We start from the raw sequence: 16,320 nt of genomic DNA on the forward strand, positions 1-16,320 counted from the left end.
CTATGTGTAGACTAAATCAAATCATATGCATGTCTACAATTCAGAGCTGATGAAAAACAAATGAAATTTAAGGCACCATTTGTTATGAAAAACAAAAATCAACCATATATTCATGTTTTCAGTACACATACTATATATTATTTATATTACATTTTAGTGGATTATTGATATCCAATCTACATGTACAAACATCAATTACAAGAAATATTTATTTCTCTAGGAATTCTTGTATGACTAACAATCAAACAGTATAATAAATCAACTTTGAAGAAAAAAACAAAAACAGAAGCAAAACAAAATCAAATAGAATCATATTTTATGTACAACATGAATCTTCAACCTAAAGTGATGATGAATCCTGATATACTTCTTGTCAAGATTGATGCCAACATGGTCATATAGCATTCAAAGAAAATGAAGACATAAAAAACACATTTAATTGAACAAGACACTTACAACAATTCATAAAATTTAAACGACAGATACATAAATATGGTGTACAACGAACGGAACAGACAGTGGGCCGCCACTATCGACCTTTGTCATACAGACAAAATGTATGCAAAATAAAGTGCCACTGTACTGCCACATAACAACACTGTGGCGGTCTCAGATTTGAACACAAAGTCAATAGAGAGATAACTTGTCTCTATCAACAAATGTATACCTTTCTAATATCCTCAAATTTTTTGGGGAAAATAGGTAAATTAACAAACCTTCATGGAACAAAAGTTAAAACTGTTGAAATAGATCATGGTTACAGAGCAACATTTTATTTAAAAAGTTCAGACAAATACACTACCTACAAATACATAATCTACACAAAAAGGGCTAAAATCTAGTCCTAAAAATGGAAAACTAAATGCTTTTTAAATCAAACTCTGTACTAAACATCAAGACAGAAGGGATCATGCAATCAAACCTTACAACCTGAAGTTTAACCTTGTGATTAATTGCAGCTGTAAGGTAGGCATCGCTAGAACTAGCCTCTAACTCTAATCAAAGAAAGCAATTTATTTCCCAGGTTTCATTCACTAAAACTGAAGGGTGTTTCTAAGTAATCTGTGGGGGCGGGAAGAGTTACACATATAACATAGCATGGTGGTAAAGCCGATAGGTGTTTCAGGGATATGAACATATCATTAAAAACCAAGAAATACTTCTTGGCCAATGAAGGGTGTGGTAAGGGGGGGGGGGGGTTACCTATTTTGGCACATGCACACATGAAGCTGTCCGCAACATTTTGTTTTTATTCATTTTTTTGTTTATAACAATGTTAGCTTAATGCTTCTCATTTCTGCATACCCAAAAAAATTGATAAGGAGTACACAAAGGACCTTTTTGCATGCAGCTACTTTGTTTTATCCCAATTTGCTATTCAACTTACAATTTTTTTTTTTTAAATGCCACAATGTTCCATCATGTGTGAATGCGTCATAACTTTCCACATAAAGCTTCCTTACAGAGACTTACATCCCAAGCATGATGTGGAGGCCTTATAAATTGTTATGATATGCCCATTTCAGTAATGACCAAGAGGTACTTCTTTGCCCAATGATAGAGAAGGGGATAGAAGAAAGGGGTTTGGTGGTGGGGGGGGGGGGGGGGTTGTTACACATAGTGCCTCCTCGCCAAGACCAACACCCCAAGCATGATGTTGAGGCCTAAGAGAGCTGTGATGATGTACACATCCCAGTACTGCCCAAAGAATGCATCCATGTCCAGCGTCTTCAAGACATCAGAGTTCTGCACGATACACAGAGAAAAGACAAGAAAATAAAAATACAAAATAAAATATATATACCAGAAACTTTGTGATGCTCTTTTTGAAACAAGTTCTCATAATTCTTGGATAGAACATAGGATGAGCTCTGGAGGAGAAGACTCAAATAAATGGAGGAAATTTCAAGTACACAGAAAAATAAAAAGTGTTTTGATATAAAGAAAATTAAATGAAAATCAAGGACATTTATGAATTCAGTCTAAACATGCTTGGAAAGAAAATTAATGGAAAGGAAGCATGGGTTCCTATGTCTACATAATTTCACTTCTACATGTATCATGTATGAACAGTGACTGATCATGTTGTGGACATTCAAATACTTCAAAATTATGAGTATGCTCTGGTATATTGAATTCATTGACTACACAAACACAAAGGCAAAAAATAGATAACTGCCTGCAGGACATATCGAATCAATAACTTATTTTCTCTCTATGATCCCAATCCAAGACACCAAATATATATATATCAACTGCATGATCTGTTGATTGAAAACTAATTAGCAACCATGAAGAATTCGTACGTTAGGCCTGGAGGGGCGAAAAAACTAGAGCAATAGAGAGGTATTAGTGATCGGTAGCCATCGGCATCTTGACACACATTACAGTGATTTGCATGTGGAGAAGTGTTACGTGGGCTATTCTGTTATGCCCTCGGAGGTAAAGGGTGACCGATATTCTTGCCTGGGTAAAGCACAGATTATTTCATATAAATGTAAATGACTTGGCAGGGGCTGGATAGAAGGCCAAGGCGAGTTCCCCTCTGAATCAAGGCTAAGGCAACCTGGATTCCTGTCACACGGCCTTAAATGTTTTTGATTTCATATCCCATTTCAAATGGTAGTCCATTAAAAGCTAATTTTATATCTTATTACATGAAACAACGCTACATTAGCTGCTTGTTTGCATAAATAATTGACAATTCTTCTACATTCCTGAGTTGAAGAGTTATTGTGAGGGTTTTGACTTTTTTTCTCTCGATGCTATGTGCCAAATCTACAACAAACAGAGTTGACATTTTTTCTAGAGTATATGGACAGACAAGAAAGTTAATATTGGGCACCATGAAATAATTTCTAATGTAAATTATTAAAATATGTCGCGAGATGAAATGTTTTTTTCTTTTTACATAGGGGAGATGAAGAGAACAGATGTGCTTTAATTGAAACTACTTTGCAGGCATCATCCAGGAAAAGAAAACTAAAAGTGACAGCCTATTTGGTTAATCGCTCATCGGGAAGCATTTAAACGAACACATGATGGCTTACGCAAGTCAGGAGGTGTTTTCCACCCTCTTCTTGTTAATGGGTACTGTTAATCATTCACTCATGTTAGAAGTCCATCTTCCATATGGCCATTTACCATTAGAAAGCATACAGGTAAATTAAAAAGAACATAAATCATCATTCAGATCCAGAAAGTTTTTCTTGACTTTCGGCCTTCTTTGATCTTGCTTTCATAATGATCACAAACAAGTTTGCAAGAAACACTGTACATATTGAACAAAAGTTATAATAACAGATACTTCAAGCTTTCTAGACAGCGTGTGACCGAAAAAACATGGTTTATGTTGTAGGGAGATAGGTAGTATACATAATACGTGGGAGTGTTCCATCACAAATTTTTTTTCTATGATAGAATCATCTTTATTCAATATTGCAAAAATATTGACATGAGTTCTTCAATAACAGAAAAATTGTCTGATCATAAATGGTATAAGCAACTTGTACGGAAGGAAAATGGGCAATGGAATATGTAGGAATATAGAAATCACATTATCACACGAGTACTAATGAAATGACATAGATTCATTTATTGCTGGACAACCTGTGACTTTTGACTCATTACTTTAAATCCAATGAGTTCATATCTAAATATGATAAAAGCTGGGGAGAGTGCATTGCAAGATGACTACAATTCTTCCATCTATTCTTGAATTGGAGTATTCTGACGGGCTAAGACGTTTGAAGTTGCCCACACTTGCGTACCGTCGTCACAGAGCCGATATGATACAAACATCTAGACTTTTTCTAAAGGATTGACCGCGGTGACCCTAACCAGTTCTTTCTAAGCCCTTAGAATGACAGAACATGTGGCCACAGCTTTAAACTATCAAACTATCAAAGTTAGAGCTTTCACTTCCATCCGAATGGGATCGTTCTCACAGCGAGTCGTCAATCTATGGAATGCGCTTCCAGCTTATGTCATTAAAAGCCCATCCTTAAACTAGTTCAAATCCAACCTAGATAAAGCATGGAGAGCTCAATATGACATGTTCAACCCAAATGAAATGTTTCTGTGCTATTGTATTGTCCGCTGCTCCAACAATCCCCAGTAGACACAGATCTTAATCCTGCTGCTGAGGGGCATATAGTAATTATACTTGAAGCCCAACATCAAGGTAAAAATCAAGGTAAATCAAGGTAAATCAAGATAATGCAAAATATATTCAAAATGAGTAATAAGATTTAATAAAACATGGCTACCAATTAGCAAAAACAGGGTTAATTGTAAGTTCTTTGTATGTTGTGGTGACTGGACTTTTGCAAATGTGTTTCTTCTGCAAGTTTACATAAATCCTTCAGAGTTCATCTCTCTAATAGCATACCTCCAGTAATGAAATGACACAGACCTAAATTTATGAAAACTGTAAGATGAACTAAAATATATTGCAGAGTCACAGCTCTAAAAAGGAACCACAGAATTTCTATGGGTCCAAAATTTATGTGAGGTTGTCTATTACTGGGAAAGTATATTTGAGTCCTGACAACTATTGAAGAGCGATAATTAGTTTGTGATGGTGGAAATCTCCATGGGGGGAAAACTGCCATATGTGAACCAAGTGTTCCCAATCATCAGCAAGACATGTTCTTTTGTCTGGTGACCTACAAATTCATCCCTTTTCCTGGAACCATCTTGACTCTCAGCTTATCAATGACCTCCTTTCAAGAAGTTCCTCTTTAAGAAAACCCCTAAATTCCCTGAACTATGCACTTCTCGACAGAAACAAATCTAAAGCAACATTCTATGTTGGAGTCCATCTTCAGCACATTATAGTGGATAAACAACACATTACCCCTGAGATATCTCTTATACCACCTGCCCAGACCGTCTGCAGACATGCGAAATTATTCCGCTCTAAAATTCTCCACAATGCCTTGGCCATTTATTAACCTTCCAGAATACTAACATCAGTGCCCCAATTTCCTCCCATTTCATGGTCTGAGTGCCTCACAGTTACAGACGAGACAAACTCTATTTTGACAAGATAATTATTTTGTTAAATAAGCATTACTAAGCAACAACTCATCTTTTCCCCCTTCCTCTCTCTCTCTCTCTCTCTCTCTCTCTGTCTCTCTTCCCTTGAAAATATGTAAAACAGAACAGAATGGTGACCATAAAGTGTTAAAGTATGCAATAACTTTAAAGTGATATCTGTACTATTAGAAAACTAATTTCAATTGCACAGATAACATGATCTGGAGAAGAAAAGGGAGAGTACATTTCATGCAGCCTGGTTCAATATGATGAATGCAAAAATCAAACAACTTCCAGAAATTATGTCAATTTGTTGATGATAGCGGCAGTATTACATTTTTTTTTTTTACTGTTTTACTCCTATTCCAAAGCAATGATTATAATCATGTTTTTTTGTTTCTATAAACAGAATAATCTATTATTTCAAGAAATAATCTTTGATTTTACTACCTGAGAGAAGACAGCGAAAAGTAAATATCTAGTAAATTATAACTTTTAAAAGAAAGAATTTGCAAATAAATCAAGGCAATTTTGTATCAATGTGCATTACAAAAAAACACAACCAAGGAAAAATTAAAACAAAAACAAATATGCTTTAAAAAAAAAATACTTGTAGTAACCAAAAGTACACATTACTTGAAACTTTCTGACATTATTAACCAAACATTTTAACCCATCGTCTATGGGACAAGGTCGCTACTGCATCAAAGTCTACGAGAATGAGGGTATTCAGTAGTCATATATTGTGTGCGGGTAAGCCTGAATCCTATGACCGGGGTAATAATATATATATCTGTAAAGCGCTTTGAGAGGGCCTTCGGTCCTGAAAAGCGCTATATAAGAACTAGCTATTATTATTATTAATGGCTTTAGAATGGTTGGAAAGTCCTAAAATGCAGAATTCAACCACTTTCATTTTCCATTGTAAACATCAAAGAGTTCCTTTAAAATGCAAAGACAGCCCAAGTTTTTAGTGAAGGTGTGAATTTCAGATGGTTGATGATGTGTCTCCAATCAGCGCCTTGCAGTGTGTGATCAACTGGGCTTAACGGATGGTGAAAATAGCCCACAAACATAATGCTTGACACTTGAGCTTTATCCCTGTGGTATCTCCCCCCTCATTCACACCAGCAAAACTGATTGCATAGCTATACAACGAGTGATAACAGGTAATGAACCATTTCTAGGCTGGACATCATCTGTACACTGAAATGTTGTGGGGCGAAATCAGGTTTAAGCATCATAATGAAGGAAAGCTCAATAAGGTTTTAGGTTCCATCACCAGAAGGAGCACCATATGAAATGCAATCTGTATATGATTGGGACTGGGTGAGGATTATCACGAGGGAGTGCTGATCTGACCAACACCAGTTGTTACTCTGCATCCTCAAACAAAGCCCTGACATGAGATAAACATATATATGGATGAAGTAAACTGATCTCCTTAAAAGTAGAACTTCATTCTAGTTTATCTGACATTCTTATGATATATGTATGCCCCTTTCACTACACCACGTTTCTTTATGCAATAAAACATTTCTCAATAAGAATATTGGACACTTTCTCTCTAGTGTGAATAAGCTGTTGATGGTTAACACGTGAGAGGAAACAACATGTTGGGCTCTTTTCTCTTCAAGGATACCATACTGATATTGTCATGGAGCCTTACAGTATGTTGACACTGTGGATAATAGATGCTCCTTAGATACAAGTGTTTGTAATATATAAGGCTGTTGTACTTTAAGTGGCATATCTCAAGGATTAGTGAGTGCTCAAAATTTCTTCACCAGAAACAACAATGTACATGTCATGAACTTGACAGGTTTGATAGTGTTTCAATCTTCTGATATAGGAAAAAACAGCAATACACCTGTATATGTTCTTCAATTCACATTAATTCTAAACATACAATGTATGTTATCATAAATAATATTTCACCCTTTATAACATATTTATATACAAAAGATCTGTTTCGAAGTTGATGTCAAAAGTTTAGCACATAGTTTTTCAATTTTTATTAATAATTTTATTAAAATCCAACAAACAATGGTTGATACCTTTTCTTTTTGGGAGAAAAAATTCATTGTAAGTAATAGTATTATCTGTAACAAACTACAATTTGTTACTCAATATCTCCCAAAGAAAGGCATCAAACCTGATTTGCTCGTCCAGCTAGCTAATACTCAAAAAGATTGATGGAATTTATCATGTCTCATTTTCCAACAAGATGCTTTCCAAATGAATTGTAAACAGACTTTCACACCTGTCAAAAGAGTGAATACTGAGAACATTGTTGTTATATTTTCATACGCCTGTAGGATATATTTCATCCAAAATAAAACAAAATTTGTGCACTTTGAGAGCAAATGACAGCAATGCAGTACAAATGGCTCTATTAAAACTATGCTTGCTTTCTTTGCCTTGAAGTTGCTGCATGGTCACTCACTTGCCACAAGTGCACTTTTGCACAAAACAGTAACCAATGGTCTGAGGGAAGGATTGCTTTGTGCAACACAATGGCTTTGTAAAAGTACCCATTTAAAGTCTTGATTAGCTTCATGGCAACCCTTTTAACAACAGTATACATTAATTTTTCACTTGGTGAATAATTTTGAACCCTTTGGTATATCTATCCCAAGATAATCATATGTACAATATGGCACAGGTATAACATTTGTGTGGCATATAAAAATGTCACGTATGCAGTATAGGTTCATACATGTACATGTGTACATGTAAATCAGGCTTGAAATTTACAACAAGTTATCTTTCTCTTACTTCTTTATATTCCAAATACATTATCTGCTGAGAGCCAGAAGGGCATTAACTCTTTGAGGACAGTACATAAGATAATGCTCCTCTGACTCTCAGTGGACAGAATCATGATTAGATGTGAACATACACCCTACAACCCCTTCTAAGTTTCCTTCTCCCCCCTATTCTAAAGCGTATCCCTTCTTATCAAATCAAATCGAATCTCCCCTCTCATCACCATTATCATCATCATCACTATCATTATTACTATTATAATGATAATAAAAATAATAATTATATAATTATAATTATTATTATTAATTAAAATTATAATTATAATTATAATCATCATCATTATGATCATCATCATCATGATCATCATCATTATTACTATTACTATTATTCTTTTTTATTTTATTATTATGATTATGATTGTCATTATGATTATTATAATTATAATCATTTTCATAATCATCATTATTCCTTTTTTTGAGGGGGGGGGGCACAACATTGATTTGCAGGCAGGCAATGATAAAAAAAAGAAAAAAGATTGGCTTGGTTTAATAACTGACAACTCTTTTGGACTTCATTCTTATCTTCTTATCATCAAAGTGTGCAAGTACAGGGGACCTGGGCTTTCTTGAAACTGTGTGTGGGTGTATGGGCCGATTCTACCTACCCGGTACATGTATATGTACATGTAGCTGTAGACACATGAAGCAAACTATCCATCAAATTTAAATCTATGGGAAAATTTAGTACTGCTTTTGTCTACTAGAGGCCTTCGTCTCAATGTAACTTTCAACACAATGGTCATTGTTTCCAAAACTTTCCATCAACCATTGTATCCATCAAACATCACTTTAAAAATTAAAAGTAATCAACTTTGGGGCCAAAATGCAACTAAGGGAGGATCCCTTTTTACTAAATTCATTCATTCTCTTACTTCAACTTCTGGGGCAGAACATACCTGTGGGATGATCCTTTTCAGAAAATTAAACAAAAATAATGAATGACATTCTCTTCTTTTCATTTTGAAATTGCATTTGAGTCAAATAACATACATGTATTATATTGTAGGTTTGTATTGTATAGCTCCGCACGCATATTTCCTAAATATCTAAAAGACCTCGCTCTGAACGACCTAACAAGATGCATTTCAAAAGAGCATCTACTAGCTTGGGGATGGGCTACTTAACAGATTAAATACTTGAGATTACGGGCAAACTGAAGGACAAGAACAAGAAGGTAAACCATAACAACCCTTTCTCGAGCCACAATTCTAATTTCAATTTACATGCATATCTTTGGGATCAATATCAAAGCCTAAACCATACTTCAGAACTGACTGGATTACGGAAGGTATAAAGACTAGATACTTACGCTTAATTATGGAATATTTATACTAGACAACATGGCCTAATTAAAAGGCTTTACTTTTTACATGAAACCAAAAACCTTTTATGCTTTCACAGGCTTCAGGCAAAACCATGAACTTTGAAATAAAGTTACATGTACATGTACATGTACACTGTATGAGATGGTCTTATCTAGAATGCATTAAGTATCAAAATTCCTTGAAGAAACAGGATAGAATTTCTAAAAGGGTAGGAGTGTGTAGCTAAATGATGAACCTGAAGACAAAATATTGAATGCTTATTTCCTTACAATGTCTGTGTGAACTATGTAGATGTATTGTTACACCAGGATTTGGTTGTGAATATCCTATATTCCTATTACTATACAGAAGCAGTATTTCATTTGGAGAGTTATTTGAAAATGCAAATACAATAAAATCTACATAAATCATCATCATTAAATACTTTATTTGAATAAAATCAAAGAAAGTAAACACATTAAAAAACAAAGACTTAAAAATCCTTCTTAGTGCAATACTGCACAAATCTTACATCCGCCCCCTGAAATCAAAGAAAACAGACAGAAAAGAAGCAGGAGAAGAAAAAAGCCCTGAGATCTTACCCCATCATAAATACATCTCATATGAGAACAGCAGCGATGACTTCTTCCATCAAATACAATTTTCAAAGCCAGGTCAATCGCTTTTGGCAAAAATAAAGACATAAACTTGCACAAGACCAAAAGAAATCACTTTAAAATCTTGCTAAGGATTGTTAGGGTCTATACTGTAGAGACACAAATTATCAAATATGCTTTTCATGGTTTGAATCTGGATAATGGAATATGAAAGTGCACTAACCCACTCCAAAGATACAAATGTCATCAAGGTAGAGACAAAAAGAGAGAAAAGAGAGAGAGAGAGAGAGACTTCTATTCTCCACTGGTCATATTTTCCATTAAATTAAAGCTATTCAACATCTTCCCTTCCCCTAGCCTCCGGCTTCGTTGATTGGTAAGGAAAGAAAGTATTGTTGGTGCTTTTACACCCACAATAAAAGTTTTCCTGCAATTCAATAGAAATGGAAATGGTGGATACATTTTTAAAGTGATCTCACCCCATGATATATCATGTTCCAGTACAATAGAATGAATACATTAACAATGACCCAAAAAGAAAGGGGGTTGACGGTCCCTATACATGCAGTTAAATCCTTTTTATGCTTTTATAATTTTCTCTTTCTACATTTTCTCATGTTTTTATTATTTGTTTTATGCTTCAATCATTTTCTCGTTAATTTTTGTCCTTATGTTTATCTTTAATCTGATACTTCTATTATGGTGTTTTTGTCTTTCCTTTAAAATGCTATCTTGTATTTATCCTCCTATCATTGTCTCTTCCCTTTCCTTATTTCATTCTTTGTTTGTATTCTTCAATTATTTTCTCTTTCCATATCTCCTTGTGTTACTCTCTACTTTAATTACTCTTTCATCCTCTCTCTTCTATATTTCCATGTTATTCTTTGTTTTCGTTCTATCATTTCCTTTTTTCATCATTTGTTTCAATCCTTCTGTCAGCATCTTTTCAATCTTCCCTTATAATATTTTTTACTCTTATCTGTTTATCGATTTCTCTCTCTACATTTACTTATGGTATTAATTGTGTTTTTCTTTCATCATCTTCTATTCTATATTTCCAAATGATATCCTTTGATGTTATGCTATGATTTTCTGTTTCTATGTTTCCATCCTCTTTGCCCACGGTCCCAATGCCAAAAGCTCAATATTTTCTCTTGATTTTGAACACTGATATAACATGGGTTAACTCATTACAAAAAGTATTGCATTACAATTAAACGGTTTAAATCTAAAACCTTTGTTCGGAAAGTCCAATTTGGTGGGCCTTTCTTAAAAGAAGACCTCAGAAACCATAGGAACAAATGCATATAGCAGATGTGATGTGGTCTTGCTGCTGTGAGCAGGATTTTGGGTGCAGAACTATTGATCTGGACTTAATCCGGACTCAATTTGCTTTCAGCAGTAAATATGAAAAACGGTATCAGTGGAAAGAGCATTAGAAGTGTGGTAAGTAATATAAAGAAATGACAGGGTTAAAAAGGAACCTTTGAACCACTAAATAGAACCCAAATACAAACAAACAAGAAAAATTAATATAACAAAAAAACTTACAAGGAAATAACATTAAAACTGTCTACATATCATATAAAGAATGTTTTGTATATGCAACTTTGAGGAAAACGTCACTACATGTTATGCTTGCAAGTCAAGCCACAAGATACATGTTACACAGGAGGACACAACTGCCAACAGGGTATAATAAATGATATTAGAGATTCATTTAATCACAGCGTGTTATCTCAGCATATCACAAGGGAAAATTCAATCATTGCTTCTACTGAGAATTCAGAAAAACTGAAAGTGACTGAGAATTTTTTTGTTGAAAATACAGAAAACTGTACAGGAAAATAATCCTAAATGGAGACAAGAAAGCACACTGCACTGTATGATGAGCTTATAGATGGTGGTCTATTTACAAATTGGCGAATTTGTTAAAGCTTTTAGTCTTTTGGGCTTTTTCAATCTTGACTACAAAAAGAATATTTTTCCAAAGTCATTTTTTTTAAAAGGAATTGTAGAGGGTGGCTTGAGAAAGTCCACAGGAGTGGGTGCAAGATTTCTTAGTGCTAAATCTTTGAGTTGGTAGAAGCTTAAATCACATGTTATATGTGTGTATTTTCAGCTTTGTGCTCTACATTAATGAAACAACTTAGAGTCCAAAGGATAACTATAATTTAGTTGTAAATTGTTAGTTTAAATTCAGTTTCACAATGAATGAAGTTGATAATTCTTTTTTTCCCCACACTTTTGGCCTGAGTCTGAGTTAAATTATCTACACACAATTAAGTCATATTGCACAAAGAGGTGGGCTTCATTTATGATTTCACAGATAAAAATGGAATACGCATTTTCTGTGATAACTTGAAAATAGTTGCACTTTTGAAAAACAATGTCTTGTTGTAAAAAAAAATAGAAGAAGAAGCTAATTCAATCATTACCATATGCATTGCATTGGAGCCACTGTCAGAAAACACTCGACTCTGCCAGACACAAGATGTCTCCAAATACTATAATGCAATGCATTACAATAATCACTGAACTATTAGAAGAGTCTTTAGATGAAATGCAACGGTGGAAGCCATATTTAGAGATAATTTGCCTCATAAAGGAGCTAGAATTACGCCACTTAGTCGCTGCTTAGGAGTAGAGGCAACTTGCATGTGTCGGTCCCTAAGCTCCAATCAGGGGAGAATTGGTTGATAGCTCTATTCAAGAAGACATCATAACATGGCAGAGAACTCAAAGTACATGGGTATTGAAGAGTAAGGCTACATAGGGGAGGAGAGGGGGGGGGGGGGTGGGGCTATCTCCATGGTCTACTTAAGTAATAGAAGAGAAATGATCAATGGATGATTGTGTTTCTGTGTGGGGGGAGAGACCCGTCCGGCAAAAAAGGGCAAGCTATTTCCTCACTGGAGAGTTCAAGGTCATTATGAAATATTACACTATGAAATTCATCAATCAAAAGAATAAAAATAGTTTGTGGTAAACATCATGGCGTGAATGAAGTCTAGTGTTTCAACTTCCTTTCAAACATTCATGTGCAAATTAGAAGACAATAACAGCTATTTGAGGAACTACGGCCATAGTCTAGACCACAATTGTGTACTGTACCATTAAAATCCTTGTTAGTTTAAATGTGAAGAAGCAAGCATAACAAAGCCATCACAAAAGCAATTTAAGGTCTCTCTCTCTCTCTCTCTCTTTCCCATCTTTAACATTCCCTCAGTACATGTTGTGTTCATGGTGTATCTGTGCTGAAAGCTATTAATGGCCATGGTAAGGTACATGTACCTCTGTTCTTCTTACCCCCGCCAAGAGGATTATGTGAACTACAGTTGAAGCTCTTGGATATGTCTGCATGTGAACTATTAGGATGTTAACCCTGTCAAATGTCTCTGATACCTTCCTGGGATTATATTTATCAATGCCTAAATGCACATAAAAATCACACATTTACATTTTCCCATCATTCTCAATATCTCACAAAGAGGGCAGAGGAAGTCACACAGTTGCTCATAAGTACTGTCATCTACATAACTTAAACAGAATTCATAACTTGGTCCCTTTTTTTCTCAAATTTATCTTTAAAAATTTGATGACTAGTTTCTCTTGAAAGTTGACTGCTCCTATTTAAATCAAGTTAATATTAAGGTAGACGTCCCCTTTAAGAAAGAAGAAACAACAACAACAACATAAGCCCATCATGTACATATTTGTCTTATCATGTGTCCTGTGCCATTTTTGTGAATTTAAGAATAGAAATGGTGAAAGGTGGCCATTTTATATAAAATATAAAAAAATCTTTAAAGGTCCAGTCTCTCACACAATGGGTTATTGACTTCTAATGATTGCACTCTCAGTAGAATGCAGAATGGACACACAATCAGGCATCATAAAAGCCAGAAAGATGTTGAAAGCAGTCTTCAGACTTCCAACCCACATGGGAAAGCAATCTTCAAAAAGAGCCAGACTCCTTTGCTCAATATGCTGACTGATTGTCCTTTTAACATTAATACTCTAATGGACACATGTGAGTGATTTCTGCACGACCATCTAGAGGCCATACACATTCATAACTGGCAGTATTCTAGCATCTGTAGCAGCTTCCCGATAGTAAAGTTTAATAGGTGTATATATGTATATTTGGTCACTCCACTCCCAGAAAGATATCAGAGGCTTTCAAGAGGGTTAACTTCCTTTAGTACACGTCCAGCTGAGCATTGTGACATATACGATATAATTTACAAAAAAAAGGTTTCTACAATGTTTAAAATTGAAAGATGTCTGTAAAGTGAGTTTTCTTAAACTTATTTCTTGAAATGGAAGTAGAAAAAAATGATGTATCACAAGAACAATTTAGCTAGTAAATTAGGAGGGGCAGATAAAAAAAGATTTTAAAAATGGGCAGATTTTTAGAGAAAGATTCACAGACAAAAACTGATAGTGCTGGGTTAGGAAGAGCAACAAAACTTAGAGATATAAGATGACATTGGAAAAGGATTCTGAAAATGAAATATTTTTTTTCTTCACATATCTTTTTCACAAGCATATCTCTAATTTTCCTTTAAAATTTGTTCTTGTGACGCATTTTTCAGCAAATGGATAAATGGTTAATTTCAATTTTGGTTATTTTTCATAGTTCACATAAGCACTGTTAGTCTAAATTTACACTAATATCAATAATAATATCTTTCAAATATTTAATGTGGTCTTACTCCATGTATATCGTAGGAAATGAAAGGTGGCAAAGTGGAAAATAAGGTAATTTAAACTAATGGGTATAAATTTAAAATGAAAGACAAATGACTAGCTAGTCTTCTTGCTGACTTACAATTTATGCAGCCTAATGGGCTATGCATGTACATTGTATGTCAATATTTTCAATCATCATCATAAAGTACATATATCATTTCATATGTAAACAATATGGCTTCTTTCAATAAATGCATCATTAATCCTAATAAAGATTGATGTAAAAGGATAAAATAAATGACCACCAACCTGCTTTATAACATACACAACCAATATTTCCATCAATAAATAACACAGACTCTTGGTACTCACTGACATTACCAAAGTTGCATTTTCTCACCATATAACACTGTCTACAATGGAAAGTGTTTATACTTCTGAGATGGCTCTGTTCTGTTTTGTACAACAGTGCCCTCTTTTGTTGAGTCTTGAATGGTTTGAAAGCCAGAACCTTGAATTCTAGAGTGGATGCCAAGACAAGCAACTTCTTTATTGACCAGAGACCGATCTACAACATGTTTTAACTCACCGCTTGCATGTACTCCCAAGCATAGACGCCACCTAGCTTCATCAAGGCCAGCATAACAGGTACATAAGCATCAGGGCTCGCCTCCGCTGCCATGTCGTAGAAACGCTTCGCCAAATGGATGTCCTAAAAGTTATCAATAAAACATTGTCACAAAAATTAATTCATATAAACATAGTATGTTATAATACAGCTAAATACTTTCATACAAACTGTTTTCAGATTTTGAATTATCAGTATCTATTCATTTTTTTCACAGGTGAAGATTCTGCATGAAATGCATCACAAAGTGTCTATGTGGTGATTCTTTTTAAAAAAAACTGTGCAGTAGTTTCCCAGCTGAAAGCCTGACAATTTACAAATTTTGTTTTAACATGCATGTAATTCACAAGTCTTACTGCTATAACATGAATGCTTTTGGTGGGGAAAAAACCTTCAAAAAAACACATTTGCAGTAAAGATATATGGGGGAGGGGGTCTGCCCACATGCCCTTTTAGGGAATAATAATGAAATTGATTCATTGATAATCATGATCCCTTTATAATTAAAAATTTCACTACAAATAATTCAGATATTATTTTTGGTTTGAAAAACTTTGAATTCAGTATCAACTAAAATATCGAGCAAGAATTACAAGCATATGACTACGCTTCCCTCTTCTGGGTAAACCTTTTAATTTCTAGGTTCACATGTAAATAAACATCAAGACTGTGAATAGTTCTTTGGTTAAAATTCCAATTCCTCCCCCAGTGATTTCCATCAACACTAATTCTACTGATCCAGAGTAAATTGTTTTGAAGTGTATTAATCAGTGTTTATAGGTCAAATGAATATCTCTTTCTTTAAGTTATTAATTCATTGAAAGGGTATGGTAGCAGAGGCAGGAATAATACTGTGAGGAGATAAAATCCAAGGATTCAATTTCAATTAAAAAACCTAAGTCTCAATTAAAACAAATGAAAAATATCAAATAACCAATCAAAATGTAATTACAGCTGATGGGGAAGAGGGCATTGTTTCTCTCTTTTTTTTCCTTGCCATTCTAAAAATTAGTTATTCACCAATACATGTGTGACCCAAATATTGCTAATGCAAGCTTTTTACTGTAATATAAATGAAATCATTTATAATGTTTAAGTACTGTTATTGAACTGCTGTCATTCTTAGATCCCATGTGCGGAACTGTCTTTTTGATGCTAATGTAATTTATTTTTACAGGTCCAACAGGTTAAATAAAGAGGGTTAACTT

The 16,320-nt window shown here is 34.4% G+C and overlaps 1 protein-coding gene across 2 annotated transcripts in view; it reads right to left on the reverse strand.

The window, feature by feature from the left end:
- Positions 1 to 643: 643 nt before the first annotated feature.
- LOC577484 (protein sel-1 homolog 1) overlaps positions 644 to 16,320 on the reverse strand; it is a 38,468-nt gene continuing 22,791 nt past the window's right edge. For both annotated transcript variants that reach the window (XM_003727108.3, XM_030998371.1), the window contains exons 17-18: positions 15,074 to 15,196; positions 644 to 1,746 (exon numbers count right to left, since the gene is read on the reverse strand). In XM_003727108.3, the coding sequence (XP_003727156.2) occupies positions 1,612 to 1,746; positions 15,074 to 15,196 (258 nt within the window). In that variant the 3' untranslated portion in view covers positions 644 to 1,611. The remainder of the gene's footprint in view (positions 1,747 to 15,073; positions 15,197 to 16,320) is intronic.

The sequence above is a fragment of the Strongylocentrotus purpuratus genome, unplaced genomic scaffold (genome assembly GCF_000002235.5).
Source record: "Strongylocentrotus purpuratus isolate Spur 01 unplaced genomic scaffold, Spur_5.0 spur5_scaffold_5, whole genome shotgun sequence".
Taxonomy (NCBI): Eukaryota; Metazoa; Echinodermata; class Echinoidea; order Camarodonta; family Strongylocentrotidae; genus Strongylocentrotus; species Strongylocentrotus purpuratus.